This window comes from Cetorhinus maximus, chromosome 2, assembly GCF_964194155.1.
Source record: "Cetorhinus maximus chromosome 2, sCetMax3.hap1.1, whole genome shotgun sequence".
NCBI lineage: Eukaryota > Metazoa > Chordata > Chondrichthyes > Lamniformes > Cetorhinidae > Cetorhinus > Cetorhinus maximus.
Window position 1 is genome coordinate 142,480,157 of NC_135880.1, and position 17,823 is coordinate 142,497,979.

Consider the following 17,823-nt stretch of genomic DNA (forward strand, 5'->3'; position numbering starts at 1 on the left):
TTTGTAATAACAGAATATGCCTTTTATGTGGTTTCTTGTTTGTTTACAAACCTAATGGGCACTTAAAGGATTACAATTTTGTTTCCATTAGAGTAGTTTCATTTCCAGTATCAATGATAGTGTGTTAGAAATCAGTGTCTTATTATTGTTAGAGGTTTAATTTCTTTTTCAAGGATTTTGAAATAATTCCCATTGCTATGCTGGATATGGTGGGGGTGGGGGGCGTGATGAAGGTGGCATGGGGGATTTGAGGGGGTGTGGGGTGGCATGGATGATCTGAGGGGGCATGGGGTGGCATGGATGGCTGGGGGTGAGGGATGTGCTTTAGGGGGGGCTTTAAACTTTGTTGGGAGCTGGTTTGCCCTGTTGGAGAACTGAGGCAGGCCTTCTAACCAGCCTGCCTTCACACCCACACTCCTCTCCGCCACTGCACCCACACTTGTCAAACTCTATAAAGGCTTGCAAAATGCACTGCAAACCTGATTCTGGTGTGGAAAGACAAAAGTCCCAGGCAAAGTCACAAATGGGTCTGTGTGCATTTTGGAAGACACGACAATGCCCAGGTTGATCTTTCCTGAACCCACATGAACATCCGGTCCCTGGTTCATTCATCATAAAATCAAGAATCTTATTATTGTTGACCATCCAGGCTAGACCAAAGATCCAGTTGGCTGATCAGAGCAAGAGCTTACACTAGTGACTGTAAATACTTAGGACTCCTGAACAGATGCAATGAGGAAATTGTGCTACAAGGATAGCTAGGCATTCTAAAGGCTTGTCCCAAGTGTCTTGAACGAGTGACTAAGCACCCTTTAGTACAATTCCACCAGGGTCTCCAGGATCTTTATGGTCTAATGCATGATCCTCAATTTAGCCATCAGAAAAGGTCATGATATTAACAGACCCAGAAGAATACCAGGAAGGTGACCGAAAATATCAAGGTCATGAGCTTGGAGTAAGATCATAAAGATAAAGTGCCAGACATGGATCCTAACTGTTTGAGAAAATGTCAGATAAAATTTATTTTACCCATTGCATGCCCATTGATTCCATCAGTGTCACAAATTACAACAGCTTTCTCCATATTAGTACAAACATACCTTGCTGCTTTCAGCAAATCATTCTAAACATTATTTTAGGTATTTGATATTCACATTTAAATATCACTGGCAATTACTGTGTCCTTTACTGGCGCCTAAATGACTACTATATAAACCTTCAACCCAACCTTCTTCATCTCCTAGGGTTGGATTTAATGGAAGCGACAAGGGTCTCATCCACTGGTTGGAGAGTTGGTGGGAGCCCAGTGCTGCCTTTTTAGGGTAGGTCTGCCAAATTAAGTGCCACTTAGGCACTTAACTGGACAGAGGTGGGCCTTTCCCGGGATCAAGGACTCTGGGGACAAATGTCCCACCCGCTGAGAGCTGCTGGCCAATCAGAGCTGGTAGCTCTATTGAACAGCAGCACCACCAGAGAGGCGGTGGCTGCTGCCGATACCACATCCATCTGAGGCCTAGGATCATCGCTGGATCCCAGGCCACAGGTGAGTGATGGTGGGAGGGGGATTTCAGGGTGGGAGGGGGATTTCAGGGTGGGGGGGGGTCAAGGGGGAGTGAGGTCAGAAGCAAGGTGGCTCTCAATAGGGCCCCGCATCTCGGGCTAAAACAGGAGTTGGGCAGGCGGCTCTGGAACAAGTGCAGAGGCTGCTAGGTGTGGAGGTTGGCTGGGCAGGAAGCATACCTCTGTATTCCGGCATTGTGCTTAAATAAGTAAAGAGGAAAACAAAAAACAAGCCCCAGCCCTCACTCCTCACTGCACAAACTCCCTATGCCCCATCCATGCCAACAAATTAATTGTTTTCTCTGTTACAACAATGACCACACTTCAGTAAACCGCTTCTTTGGCTGTAAAGTATTCTGAGATACCCCATAGTTGTGAAAGGTGTTATATAAATGCAGGTCTTTGTTTCAAACTAATTTTGCAGTGTGACTGAAACATGATACAATAGAGTACAAATTTTATCTATTGCATAATATAACTCCTGGAAGCAAATTAATTACCATATGCCGGCTGACAGATTAGAATTCACACTCTGGGATGAGTGTGGTTCCACAAGCTGCATAATGGCCTGGGTTTCTGCAGGGCTATTTATTCACAGCTGAGGCCAATCCATCTTCACTTGGATTAGGGGCACCCAACCCCATGGCCCCTCCTACTCCCTATGCCAACCCATGCCCCTCTACTCACCCCATGACCGCCATACCAACTTAGTGCCAACCCATGCCCCCCACCCACTACCTTTTTCCCATACCCCCCCTTGCCAATCCACCTAATATCCTTGGACAGTTCCTTGGCAGCTGGGCAGTTCTTTAACATCTCTTTGACAATTGGACGGTTTCAATGAGTTTGTGCATAAAAATTGCATAATCATGTTCGTATTTAAAAATCCCAAAGGGTAACTTATCTCTCCCAAAGGTGTCCCAGGACTCAATCCAAAGCGATTCCTTACCTCTCCAAAGGGGTACCCTGGCTATCGAAATGAATCCACCGAGTTCAGACCTCCTCTTACCTGTTCTAATCTGCACACACTGGGTTTCACACTCCTGGCCTACCAAAATCCCACTTCAGTAGAGGCAGCTGGTGAATTAAATGACCAGTTGCCTCCACGAATCACGCATGCGCGAACTGGCCTGCCAGATTCCAGTCCTGCCCCTGCGAAGATGTGAAATGTCGGGTTCGGGGGTGGAGCTTAGAAGTTTCAGACAATTCCGAGATTTCAGTCGAAAACCTATGCCTGCCTGTCCTAGAGCCATGACAAGGTTACAGTTGCCCTGACTGGCTATTCCCAAAAGTTTGGGCACCTGAGCAAACTGGTGGGAGAGCATTCAGATGCTCACATACCCGCTAGGACATAGTGTTGGGTATAGGTTGCATTGGCCTATTATCAACGGGAAAACAGATGGTTCCAAGCGGCTCTCTGAAGCCTGGCCTTAGAGAGGATGCAGACGAGATTTACTACAATGGTACCCGAGTTGAAGTGCTTCAGAAATGGGGAGAGACTAGATAAACCATTTTTTCCTCTTTACAGTAAGAAGGTTACAGACAGATTTAATCAAGGTGTCCATAGAGGGACCGCAGTTTAACACTTCATCAGAAAGTTGACATCTCCAACAGTGCAGCAGTGGCATGGTCAGCCTAGATTTTGAGCTTGAGTCTCTGGAGTGGGGCTTGAACCCATAACCTCAACTGAGAGTACCCCGAGGCCTACATTTGACTTTGCACATTTGTGAGATGCCAATATTTCTTCATGTGTGAAAGGGATTCCTTCAGCATTACGCTGTTGCTATTTGCAAATAACTGAACATACCTAACGCAGCACAGCTGATCGGTGTAACCGCTATTGCAAGCAAACTCGATCCAAAAAAATGTCATTAAGGGTCAGTTGATGTTGCCTTTTGAAATAAAATGTTGTGACCTACTCAGTGTTTTTAATATATAATCAACAAATGACTCTACTGAGAATTTGAAGTGCCCAACAGAAACTGGAGTCAAATCTACCAATGAGCATGAGAAAGTCACCAGGCAGATCACTAACGAAGAACAGGGTAGGAAAATGAAACAAAGGCACAAACACAATCAATACCACAAATTCAAATAGCTTTAAAGGACATTATCTTGGATGTTACTTTTATTGCTATGTGCTCCCCAATATAACAAACAGCATCAGTAGTGTACACTCAGAATAAAACAGGCACCTATATTATCGTACAAAAGAAAGCAAATAAGACAAAGTAATTCATATTATTTCCATTTATGGGGTAAAAGAGGGATTCTTAAATAAATTCTATGCAACTGTCTGGGGCTCAGGGGTTGTCATCTTACAAGCTAAACACTAGCTTCATTAAACTTCAAAAGCCTTGCAAGAAACTGACAGCAATTCTTTAAAGGCATTGAGTTGACTGGACCCTATTTGACTACTGGCAGGACAATAGTAAATATTCTTCCATAGTGTACCGCTATGTGCATCCGATTGTTATATTCTAACTATGCTTTTCGAGTATGTAATGAAGCACTCACTTGTCTTTATCTTTTCAACCCGCCATTTGCTTCTGTATATTACAATACTTTTGATTTAATCCCAGCTCACCATTTTAAGAACAGTTCCGTCCTCCAGTAAGTTTCTAAGTTGGTAATAATGTTACTCGTCACTTGTCACTGGGATATCCAAATTCTGTTTTTACATGTTTCAGTAACATTGTCACTTTGGGAAAAAAATTAGACAACTCATTGTAGTACTTAAGTTTGTTTTTTTATCCCCTGCAGATCGGTGGGGAATGTTAGTGGCCTGTGTTTTTTGAATGTGGAGTTGGGTGGATCTTTGCTGCCCCTCCAGGCAATGCAGTCAGGTGAAGATATTTCAGTTAGCCTGCCAAATTTCTAGATGCTGATATTTTCGATTATACACATGTGAATACTGTATAATAATGCCCTGGAGTTAATTACTGATTTAATCGTTCTTGATCCAAAAAGATTACTTTTCCAAACATATCTACTGTGGGCAAAGGTGGCTATAAGGTGAGAGAAAGTAGGTGCTGGAACACCTTAGCCTCAAATGAAGATGGAGATCCATTTTACATTTAAAATCCGTAACTGGGTAAATAACTGTCTACAAACAGTTGATTTTAGAAGGACATATAAATCTACGCAATGAGATAGAGAGTAAGAACAGAAAATTCTGCAAAGGCCTAATAGATCCAACAGGTACATGGGAGGAAAATGGCCGGATATCTTATTTTGATAAGCCTTCACCAGAATATTAAGCAAGGCTTAAAAACAAGTTCTCTGTTTAATTGCTTGCTGACCAGATAACATTTCCAAATCAGCACTTATTTCAGATTTGCAGTTTATTTTTATTAGCACCAAAGGGATTGGGAGATCTGCACGTAATTACTGCCAAGTTAAATTGTTAAAGAAACCAGTAATTCTTGCCTGACCCATCGTTATGTTTGTTGCTCCTCACTGCAATTTGTGAAATGTATTAGGACAGTTTTTCAACATCAGGTACATACTTAAATTTAGAAATGGTTATATAACATAGGTAAACAAAATCTCAAGGAACAAAGTGTATTTTTAAAATATAATACTGACTTGCATGTACAGTATTTACACAACAGCTGCAAATGACTTAAATAATAACTATTTCACTGACATAAGCAACAACTGACTTTGTTGAATACCATTTTGTATCAATGCAACACTGTAAACCCTTAAAGAAATTGAGCATCTCTTTGTATTTCTTTCTTTGATTTTTTTTGAACATCAGCTGATGTGCAAGATGTAGTCTTGATCCTTTACGAAGACAGCACCAACAAACCTAGGTATTTCCTCCTCGTTGTGAAAATCTTTGGTGTTTTGAGCCCAAACAAATTGGATGCTGGCCAATTTATTGATAAAGAGCAAAGTGCCAGCACTTTACTACTTAAATGTGTTCTTTTTCAAGGAGAGATCAACAGTTTAAGTTCATTGAAAATGCAGAAAGTCCTTTTCAAATAATGCATGCACCGTGATGTCTACAGTTGTTTCCTTTTATATGGTAATTTTCCCCAGAAGTGTCTGATGTATGTAAGAATCATCCTCCTTCATGTCTCTACCACAGGAGATCGTAACACAGCATATCTTTCTGATGTCTTTGCCACTCTGTCTGATTCATGGGTTGCTGTGGAGCTGTTGCTGATGGCAGTAGGATTGCCTTGAATTAAATGAAGCGGATTCTGTGAAGCCTCCAATCTGTGAGGCCTACCAGCCGCAGGTGTCTTTTTTGGGGAGGAATTCGCACCTTTTGTTTTGCCACGTCCTGGGGTTACTGCATTAGGCTTATTGTTCTTTGCTTTGGCCAACCTATTGCCTTGCTGACCTCTGCCCCTGGATGTGGAGTCAGGCTCATGAGTTGGTGTCATCTCGTGGTCAGCTGCAGCCATTATATCCTCTATATCGGCAGTGTCAGTGAAGAAGGGGGGAGGCAGGGTGCTACTGCGCTTGCTACAGGATTCGCAACAGAGTTTCTTGTAACCTGGGATCGAGCAGTAGCGAGCAAGCACCTCCATCTGGCAGAATATAGACTTGTCTCGCAGGCAGGGCTCATCTGCAAGGTGAACAGAGTGAAATGGAATAGTTTATTCAAATTAGGGGGAGGCTAAAACATTCCATGTGCAGAAATTAAAATCTGTATCATGTGCATTAAATTGCCTGATCATGTGGCCAAGTAGCTCCACTTCTCAATCAATTGCACAGCGCAACATAAAGATGTTATCGGTTTTGTCAGAACTTTAATATAGCAAAACAGTAAAGCAGTGAAGCAGTAAAAGGTCAGTGAGTAGTGTGCTCACACCACACTATCTTCTAGTGTTGCCATCGTGGTCATTCAAGGATTGTTAATGTTATTATCTAAAACAAACTGCATCATTGACACTATAACGCATTTATATTGCCTCTGAACTAGCATGCTCATTTACTTCTAACTGTAATTGCAAGAAACTGGCACAACAGGCAGGAGTGGGGTGAGACCAGACAGTGTGTGCCCTAAGCAAGAAAAATGTGCTCAGTGTTGGGGAAATGCTCTATTGAGAGCATGGGGCATGGCAATGCATAGGTAGGAGCAATGCAATGTGTGTGTATGGTAGCATAGTAGTTATGTCACTGGACTAGTAATCCAGAGATCTGGACTAATAATCCAGAGACATGAGGACAAATCCCTCCATAGCACCTTGAAAATTAAACTTCAGTTCACAACTTAGCTATTTCTATACATTGTTCAATGTAAAAGATCGTGGTGACTATTTTGAAGAGCAAGGAAGATCACCCAGTGTCCTGGCTAATATTTATCTCTCAGCCAGCAGCACTTAACCAAATTATCTGATCATTATCATCACATAATTGCTTTTAGTTTTAATTTTCTGCATACAAATTGCTGCCAACTTTCCTACATTACAATGGTTGCTACAATTCAAAAGTACTTCATTGGCCATAAAGCATTTTGGGATGTCCTGAAATTGTGAAAGGTGTTATATAAATGAAATTTCTTTCTTTCTGTCTCACTTCTAGATTCATCTCCTTGGGCCCACTGAAGATGCCAAAGTAATAGGGCAAGGGTTTCTTGACACTACAATTTGCAGAGAAAGTAGCAACATACATACAAAATAGGAGCAGAAGGGCCATAAAGATCCCACACGATGGGAATTGAGTCTGGTCGCCATTTTTAAATCCTGTCTGCCACCGTTCTGACATGGAAAATTAGCCCATGCAGTCATTACGAACATACGAAATAGGAGCAGAAGTAGGCCATTAGGCCTCTCGAGCCTGCTCCGTCTTTCAATAAGAACATAGCTGATCTGTTTGTTTCAAGTTCTACATTCCCATCTACCCCCAATAACCCATGATTACCTTGCCTAACAAGAATCTATCTACCTCTGCCTTAAAAATATTCAGTGACCCCGCCTTCACTGCTGTCTGAGGCAGAGAGTTCCAAAGTCGCACAACCTTCTGAGAGAAAAAAATTCTCCTCATCTCTGTCCTATAAGGGTGACAGCTAATTTTAAAACAGTGCCTCCTAGGTCTGGAATCACCCATAAGAGGAAACATCCATTTTATATCCACCTTGTAAAGACCATTCAGGATCTTATATACTTCAATCAAGTCACCCCTCACTATTCTAAACTCCAGTGGAAACAATCCCAGCCTGTCCAACCTTTCCTCATAAGACAACCTGCTCATTCCAGGTATCAATCTCCTCTGAAACATCTCCAACGCATTTACATCCTTCCTTAAATAAGGAGATCAAATCTGCACACATTCAAGGTGCAGTCTCATCAATGCCGTCTATAATTGAAGTATAATATCCTTATTTTTATGTTCAATTCCTCTTGTAATAGAGGATAGCATTCCACTGACCTTCTTGATTACATGCTGTACCCGTATTCTAACTTTTTGTGACTCATGCCTGGTGACTAGAACACCTAGATCCCTCTGCACCTCGGAATTCTGCAGTCATTCTCCGTTTATTTAATACTTTGCTTTTTTATTCTTCCTACCAAAGTGAACAACTTCACATTTTCCCACATTATACTCCATCTGCCAGGTTTGTGCCCACTCAATCAACTTAGCCATATCTGTTTGGAAACTCCTTATGTCTTCTTCACGATATACTTTCCTACCTATCTTTGTGTTGTCTGCAAATTTATCTATCATGCCTTCACTCCCCTCATCAAAGTCATTGATGTAAATTGTAAAAAGTTGAGGCCCAGCACAGACCCCTGCAGGACTCCACTCGTCACATCCTGCCAATCAGACAAAGACCCATTTATGAATACTCTGTTTTCTGCCAGCCAGGCAATCTTCTATCCAGGCTATTATGTTAGCCCCTACACTATGAGCTTTTATTTCCCGCAATAACCTTTGATGTGACATCTTATCAAATGCTTTCTGGAAATCCAAGTACAGGCTCCCCTTTATCCACAGCAAGTTACTCCTTCAAAGAACTCTAATAAATTGGTTGAACATGATTTCCCTTTCATAAAACCATGCTGACTCTTCGCTTTTCTAAGTGCCCAGCTATAACCTCTTTAATGATGACTCTAACACCTTCCTCATGACAGATGTCAAGCTAACTAGCCAATAGTTCTCTGTTTTTTGCCTCCTTCCCTTCTTGAATGGAGGGGTTATATTTGCAACTTTCCAGTCTGATGGAGCCTTTCCAGAATCTAGGGAATTTTGGAACATTAATATTAATGCATCTACTACCTCATTAGCCACCTCTTAAGACCTTAGGATGAAGTCCATCTGGATCTGGAGACTTCTCAGCCTGCAGCTCCATCAGTTTGCTCAGTACTGCTTCCCTAGTGATTGCCATTTCACCAAGTTCCTCTCTCCCTTCCACCTCCTGATTTACAGCTATTACTGGAGTGTTTTTGTATCCTCTATAGTGAAGACAGAAGCAAAATATTTGTTCATTTCATCCACCATTTCCTTATTATCTAATATTATCTCCTCATTATCACTCTCTAGAGGACCAACACTCACTTTACCTACTCTTTTCCCCCAAATACCTGTAGAATCTCTTGCTATCCGTTTTTACATTTCTAGCTAGCTTCCTCTCATACTCTAATTTCTATCTCTTGATTAACCTTTTAGTCATTCTCTACCATTCTTTATATTCTGACCAATCATCTGACCTGCCACTCATCTTTGCACAGTTATATGCTTTTTTTCTTAAGTTTGATGCTTTCCCTAATTTTTTTAGTTAACCACAGATGGTAGGTCCTCCCTTTAGAATTTCCTTTATTGTAGGAACATACTCATTCTGAGTATTCTGAAAAATTCCCTTAAATGTCTACCATTGTTTCTCTATTGATCTTTCCCCTAGCCTAGTTATCTCAGTTCACTTCAGTTAGCTCAGCTTTCATGCCCACATAGTTGCCCTTATTTAAGTTTAAGATACTAGTCTTAGACCCATTCTTCTCCCTTTCAAACTGGGTGTAAAATTCAATCATATTGTGGTCACTGCTACCTAGGGGTGCCTTTACCCTGAGGTCATTAATTAATCCTGTCATATTATACAATACCAAATCTAATATAACCTGGTCTCTGGTGGGTTCCAGAATGTGCTGCTTGAAGAAATTATCTTGATAGCATTCTATGAACTCCTCACCAGGCTACTATTGCCAATCTGATTTTTCCAGTTTATATGTAGATTACAGTCACCCATGATTATTGCCGTCCTTTTATCACAAGCACCCAATATTTGTTCTTGTATATTTTGTCCCACATTGTGGTTACTGTTAGGGGGCCTTTAGACCACGCCCACTAGTGACTTCTTTCCCCTACTATTCCTCATCTCCACCTGAATCGATTTTACATCCTGATCTCCTGAACCAAGGTCATCTCTAACTATTGCATAAATGCCATCCTTGATTAACAGTGCTACCCCTCCACCTTTACCTAGTTTCCTATTCTTCTTGAAGGTCACATACCCCTCAATATTCAGGACAAAATCCTTGTCATCTTACAGCCAAGTCTCTGTAATGGCAATCAGATCATATTTATTTACTTCAATGTGAGCTACGCACATTCAGATACAGAGCCTTTAGTCTTTTTATTATCTTTGTGACATCTAGTCTTGATTCTTTGTGCATTCTTAGGTTTTTTTCTCTCTGTCCCTTCCTGCCATTCTCCGACCCTCATTTCCCATATTACTATTTTCCTCACTTAACTTGTCTCTACTCTTTGATATACGACATAGAAACTAGGAGCACGAGTAGGCCATTCGGCCCTTCGAGCCTGCTGCACCATTCAATATGATCATAGCTGATTCTCTATCTCAATGCCATATTCCTGCTTTCTCTCTATATCCCTTGATGCCCCTAATATCCAAAAAATTATCAATTTCTTTCTTGAATATACTCAGTGACCCGGCCTCCACAGCCTTCTGTGGTAGAGAATTCCACAGGTTGACCACCCTCTGAGTGATGACGTGCTGGGAGGGGAGCTTCAAAGTGGCGAGGCAACAAACCATCTGCTGCCCTCTGCGCTCCACGTACTTGTGCCTCCTTGCTATGAAAGGATATACCATGTGATGCCTAATGTGATGTAGGCAGAATGTGGGCAAGGCGGCGGGGGTTAACAGGCCTAACATCTTTGTGTGAGTGTTCGGCAGCAGTGGGGTGAGGAGGCACTGGAGCCCTGCAATGTTCCATTCTGGCTGGGGTGAGCCATGTGAGAAGAAAGTCCATGTACAATTTGCTCAAATCAATGCTCTTCTCTGATTCTCAGGAGAAGAATGCTCATAATGCAGCAGAGCGTGTGAGGACTGGTGGCGGCCAGGTGCAGTTAGCCATTCTTAGCTGGTTTGAGCAGGAGGCCCTGGATTTGGCGAGGCACCATGCGCCCAGGTTCACTGGTGTCGGTGAGGCTTGGGTGCCACAGGCAGGTATGTTTGCCCAGCAGTGAGGTCACCATTGTTCTCCCAACAGCCATAGCAGTGCTGAATGTTAAGTGATTTAATTTTGCAACATGGCTTGACCATTGCTTATGGAAGGATGAGTGCATAATGACCCGGGGGGCAGGGATGCACATTGACATTGTCTCCACGTTAACTGATCCGATATCCTTGTTCCTTTCAGCATCAGCGGAGCAGGGCTGGGAGGAGGAGCAGCAGCAGAGGCCCCCTCTCACACCTGAGGGGCCTGAAGTCTCACCAGCCTCACACCATCTCTGCCAGGCAGGCATCAGTGCAGATATTAGCACCTCGGTGGGAATTAGAACATCAGCTAGTGCCCCTGGGCACAGCGATGAGGGCACTTCACAGTCGCTGGAGGAGCTGGCAGAGACAGAGAGTGCTCATGGTGCCAGCAGTCAAAGGACTGCAGGGGACCAGGCACATGCTCAGTCGGTGCCTGACGATGTGCCTCTGGAGTCGTCTGCGACGCAGCAGGTGCAGGAATTGAGGCCGGGAGCATCTGGGGGAGATACATGAGGCTATGCTTGGCTTGGTCTCCGTGGTGGAGGAGTCTACGTGGGCGATCGCCGAAGCAATGAGTGCCATGCGTCCTCCATGGAGAGAGTGGCGACTCTCGTGGAGAGGCTCCTCCAGGAGACCCATCAGGGCTTCCTGGGGATGCGCTCTGACCAGCAAGCCCTCACATCGGCATTGACCTCAGCTGGTCAGTGTCAGTGTGGGAGATGGCCTGGGCCCCAAGTTTCCCAGCTCAGTGCCGCAGCTGGCTGGTGTCTCTGCAGGTCTCCGGATGAGGGTGGCAGCTCCTCCGCCTCTCTCCCAGTGACCGTAGCATCCGGCGAGGCTGCGACAACTGGGGAGATGCCAGCTGTGGAACTGGCAGTTCCCTCCCAGGCGGGGCCAGCACAGGCTTCACGGGCCAGAGGACGACCGCCAAAGTCATCAAGGCCAACAGGACAGCAGAGTCAGCAGGCACAAGTGTGGACAGCTGATTGGGAGACACTGCAAAGATCACCCTCTGACCCCTGGAAGGAGCCAGAGACATAGAAATTGAGGGCAGCTGTGACCTTTAGAGCCACTGGCATGGGGTGTCCACCCACACAGTTAGCGGAGATCTCAGGCCCAATCATCTGACAGATATAGTCGACTGCCTCCCTTGAGAGACGGAGCCTCCTTCGGCACTGCACCTCAGACATACTGAGGTAGCTGCTTTGCCGCCTGTATACCCTGGCAGCAGGATAGTGGCGTCTTCTGTGGCCCCTTCCACCTTGGTCTACCTCTTGGCCCTGCATCCCTTGTGCCTGCCCCTGTCCTCCCAAAGGTAACTCCCCTGGAGGCTGAATGTGCACTCCTGGCCTTCTCCCCCCTTCTAGCCCTCCCTTCCTCCTCACAGGAGGTGCCTCCAGTGGAGAGATCAGCTCCCATTCCCAGGCTAAGGGAAGGCTTCCTGAAACCTGCAGGCCCAAAAAAGATTCCTCACTGCAGAGTGCTGACCTGAAGGTTAAGAGTCCAGCTGGTATGCGATTTTAAGTATTGCAGAGCACACAGGCAAGTTTCAATAACTTAGAAAAATCAATACTTGAGAGAGCACACTTGTAGCTCCAGTGAGCCCTCTTACTGGTTTATATCAATGTGTCCTGCCTGTTGCACCCGTGCGCCGACCCGAAGATTGCATGGGTGGCGAAAAATCGCAGTCGATTGGAGCATCAAGGGCCTTAAGTGGCCCGTTAATTAATGGCAGGCGCACATCGGAGAGCATCGCGCGCCCGTCCGATGAAATATCGTGATGGCGCGGTGATATCGGGATGCTTGCCCGATGTCACCGCACATCATTTTACGCGTGTACGGCAGGGCCCACCCCCGCACACCAACGGGAATACTCTGTAATGTAGAATTTTGGAAGATGACCACCAATGTTTCCAAGGCCACTGCGTTTAGTACTCTGGGAGGTAGATGATCAGGCCCTGGGGATTTTTCAGCCTTTAACCCCATTAATTTCTTTAGCACCATTTTATTTTTACTAATACTGACTTTCTTCAATTCCTCCCTCTCACTAGACCCTTGGTTCCCTAACATTTCTGGGAAATTAATTGTGTCCTCTTTTGTGAAGACAGAACCAAAATATGTGTTCAATTCTTCTGCCATTTCTTTGTTCCCCATTATAATTTCCCCTGTTTCTGACTATAAGGGACCTACATTTGTTTTTGCTAATCTTTTTCTCTTCACTTATTTATAGAAGCTTTTACAGTCAGTTTACGTTCCCTGCAAGTTTACTCTCATACTCTATTTTCCCCTTCTTGATCAATCCTTTTGTCCACTTTTGCTGAATTCTAAACTGCTCCCAATCCTCAGGTTTGTTACTTTTTCTGGCAATTGTATTGTCTCCTCTTTGGATCTAATGCTATCCCTAATTTATTTTGTAATTTATGGTTGAGCCACCTTTCCTGTTTTATTTTTGTGCCAGACGGGAAAGAATAATTGTTATAATTCATGCAATGTTCCTTAAATATAGCCATTGCCTATCCACCATCAACCCTTTTAGTAAGGTTCCCCAATCCATTATTGTCAACTCGTGCCTCATACCCTCATGGTTCCCTTTATTCAGATTCAGGTCCCTAGTTTCTTCACTTCTTCACTTCACTCTCCATCTTAATGGACAATTCCATCATTTTATGATCACTCTTCCCCAAGGGACCCTGCAGAACAAGATTGTCAATTAATCCTTTCTCATTACACAGTCTATGAGAGCCTGCTCTCTGGCTGGTTCCTCAACATATTGGTTTAAAAAACCTTCACATACACACTCCATGAAATCCTCCTCCACAGTATTATTGCCTAATTTGGTTTGTCCAATCTATATGTAGATTAAAGTCACCCATGATTACAGTTGTACCCTTATTGCACGCATCTCTAATTTCCTGTTTAATTCCTTCCCTTACATCTCCATTACTGTTTGGGGGCCTTGTCACATTTGATCCCTTGCTTCCACTTCCCTAGTTCTGCAGTTCACAATAACACTAGTCGCAGCCCGGTTCAGGTGTAGACCATCCCAACGGTACCTCCCCCCACTTTCCCCAGTACTGATGCCAGTACCCCACAAACCAGAACCCATTTCTCCCACACCAATCTTTGAGCCACATATTCATCACTCTAATTTTATGTACCCTATGCCAATTTGGCTCAGGTAATAATCCAGAGATTATAATCTTTGAGGTTCTGCTTTTCAATTTAGTGCCTAGCTCCTCATACTCTCTACGTAGAACCTCTTTCCTAGTCCGACCTATGTCAATGATATCTACATGAACCACGACAACTGGAACCCCCCCCTTCCCAATGCAAGTTCCTCTCCAGCCCTGAGCTGATGTCCTGAACCTCGGAACTGGGCAGGCAACATAGCCGTCTGGAATCTCGCTCTTTGCTAGAAAACATTGTCAATCCCCCCCACTATACTGTCCCCTACTACCACTATGTTCCTTTTTTCTCCGCCCACTTGAATGGCTTCCTGTGCCACAGTGCCATGGTCAGTTTGTTCATCCACCCTGCAGCCCCCACTCTCAATCCAAACAAGCTGAGAGAACCTCAAACCTATTGGACAATTGCAGGGGCTCACACTCCTACGCTCCTGCCCTCTGGGTCCCCTTACCTGCCTCACTCGCAGTCACACCCTCCTGTCCCTGACCACTGAACAAATCAGAAAACACTATCCTAAGTGGCGTGACTGCCTCCTGGTACAAAGCATCCAGGTAACTTTCCCCCTCCCTGATGTGTTGCAGAGTCTGCAGTTCAACCTCCAGCTTAATGACTTTGAGCTGAAGTTCCTCAAGCCGCAAACACTTACTGCAAACGTGTTTCCCCTGAATCACAATGTTATCCAGGAGATCCCACCTGCTGCAGCCTTAAGACATCACCTGTCCTGCCATCCTTGATGTGTTTTAAATAATTATTTAATCATATTAATCACTTATTTAATGTTGCTTTCTTAAATATTTTATTAACTTTACCACCAAATTGTGTACTATGTTAAACCTTAGGGATAGAATAGAACTTACCCACTTACCAGATACTTACCAAACATCTAGCTCCTTTCCCTGTAACCAGAGCAAGGACCAATTTATATGGGATGAGATAGAAAGAAAGAGGAAACAAACACCTCCTTCTCCCAACTCCCCCTCTCGCCAAACTCCAAGGGGAGAATTTCTTCCCTGTTGGGCAGGCTGGTTGAGAGCGGGCGTGGGCGGGCCCGGAGCAAATCGCTGCCTGCAATCAGATGCACGTGAACTATTTTACATGAGCGGCCCAATTAAGGCCCGCCCAGCATGACGCGCACCCGGAAGCGCTCAGCACTATCTGTGCGGACGGGAGGAGGAGGGAGAGTTGGGGCCTGCGCTCTTTCGCGCATACATGCGAAAGAGCGCAGAAATTTCCCTGAGGCACAGAGCTGCTTCAGGGAGATTAATTTAAGAATCAAACATTGTAAGAAAAAAGAAAATTACTCAGACATGTCCCCTCATGTGACATTGTCACTTGAGCTGGGACACGTTCATGGTTTTTCACAAGACATTTTATTTAATTAATAAACACTTCATGGAACCTTATCCCGCCCGTGGATGAGGTTTCATGAAAAATGCGAAGGCCGCCTGGGCTCTTTGCCTGACAATTAGTTAATTAATGGCCTTAACAGGCCTTTGACAGTTTGACGGGCATGCAGCCGACTCCGCTGCGCGCCTGCTGAACTGAAGATCGGAGTGATGCGTGGTGATGTCGGGACACACACCCAATGTCACCGCGCATCATTTTACGCGTTGGCGAGCAGGGCCCGCCCCCACACACCGACCAGAAGATTCTAGCCTTAAGAGCAAAATTAACACTTAAAACTCCCTCTCTCACCAAACTCCAAGGGCAGCATTTTCCGAGCCCATTGGTGGTGGGCACGATAGGTGGCGTGCGTGGAAAATATAGCAGGACCCAATTCACGATGGCATGAAGGCAGGTCGTGATCTTCCTCTCAGTCTGCCAACAGCAGGCTGTGTTTCCACCATTGGTCAGAGGGGAGCTAATTGTAATACATTAGCATATAATTAATAGGCCATCCCGCCAGGCTCTTGGAACATCACCGTATCGTCCGTCCACGTTGGTGGGAAAGCACGTCGACATGTTTCACAACAGCACCAAAGAGACGTGCACTTGGCGGACTTCACTTTGGGGGAACTGAGGTGAGTGAGCAGCAGCGTTCTCCACAGCTCGCCCATTGTTTACAGGCCTCAGGGGTGCTGGGGGCAACTGATGCCTGGCCCTGCAGACAACTGCTGAGGGGTGTACAGTGTCTGACGGCAAGTGTGCCAGCCTCGGAGGTGACTGCTGAGGGGGTGGGGGGGGTCAAGTGCTGACCTGGCGCTGCATCCTGTGCAGAGGTGGGGGGCAGGGTAAGTGAGGGAAGTGGCCACGCATTAGGGCCACCTGTATAAACTGACCAGGCCTCTACAACTGAGACAGTTCAGGTGCAGTCACAGTGATATGATTGGGGTCAAGCTCCTAGCCTGCCCATCCATGCAAGCAATGTGGACGCACCAAAGGGCCAACTAGGGCTCCATACCTTACCCACCCCTTCCCCCCCCCCTGCCCGTGTCTTCAAGTCTGCCACCGCTTTATTGGACCACGGAGCAGTTGGACTGCACACGTTGTACGATCTCCTCGCCAATGCTGGTCATGTAGCAGTCACTGCTGGAGATACTCACAGCCCCTTGCAATCTCAGCATCCTGGTTTGGACCAGTGTCCCCCATGTCACAGGTTGACAGGGGAGACATGCAGCACACTCATCTCTTTCCACTTAGATTAGGAGAAATAAACACAAGAGGGCATGGCTTTACGGTGAAAGGGGAAAGGTTTAGGGGGAACATTAGGGGGAACTTCTTCATTCAGAGAGTGGTGAGAGTGTGGAACGAGCTACCATCTGACGTGGTAAATGCGGGCTCACTCTTAAGTTTTAAGAATAAATTAGATAGATACATGGATGGGAGAGGTCTGGAGGGTTATGAACTAGGTGCAGGTCAATGGGACTAGCGGAATAATATTTCGGCACAGACTAGAAGGGCCGAATGGCCTGTTTTCTGTGCTGTAGTGTTCTATGGTTCTATGGTTCTAAAAAATACAAAGTGCAGAAATGATTCTGCAATTATCTTCTCTGACAACATAAGTCACAAAATGCAGCTAAATTTCCATAACTAAAGCTGACAACGTTTCTGTTTCATTCACTAGCATCAACTAAAAGCTGATAAGGACAGGTATAGAATTGCCTGGGTATATTCCTGTAGGTTTCATCACATGAGCTCCAACCATCCGCTCCAGTCAAACAGCCTTTTTACCCCATTTCCAATAACGTTATAACTAACGAACAAAAATATTCAAAGAAAATGATCAAAAATACAATTTTTTAGCGCCCCTATGATTTTCTCTTGGGTTTCTTGCAGCACTGTCTAGCAGATTAATCTTTAATTCCTGGAGACTTGAAGAGAATCCTGGAGGGTTAGCAACTCCTGGACTAATGAAGGCACTGTCACAGATACATACCACCACAAGGGGGTCGTCTGCAGACTCTTGTAGCTTCCGGCTTCTCACCATCACATTGACCACTTGGACGACATCTGACCTGCCTTTGTTCAATTCCTTCACCACATGTGACAGAACACTATAGAGAATGAAAGACAAATCAACAATGGGAAGACAAACAAACCAATCTGCATTTTTATAACACCTTTCACAGTGATGGACATGTACTCACCAGTGTGCATCCTAATGTTATACAGTGACAGATGTA

The 17,823-nt window shown here is 44.8% G+C and overlaps 1 protein-coding gene across 2 annotated transcripts in view; it reads right to left on the reverse strand.

Moving 5' to 3' along the window:
• Positions 1–3,655: 3,655 nt before the first annotated feature.
• Positions 3,656–17,823, reverse strand: part of LOC144698292 (A disintegrin and metalloproteinase with thrombospondin motifs 3-like) — a 335,384-nt gene continuing 321,216 nt past the window's right edge. For both annotated transcript variants that reach the window (XM_078570263.1, XM_078570260.1), the window contains exons 21-22: positions 17,577–17,694; positions 3,656–6,142 (exon numbers count right to left, since the gene is read on the reverse strand). In XM_078570263.1, the coding sequence (XP_078426389.1) occupies positions 5,640–6,142; positions 17,577–17,694 (621 nt within the window). In that variant the 3' untranslated portion in view covers positions 3,656–5,639. The remainder of the gene's footprint in view (positions 6,143–17,576; positions 17,695–17,823) is intronic.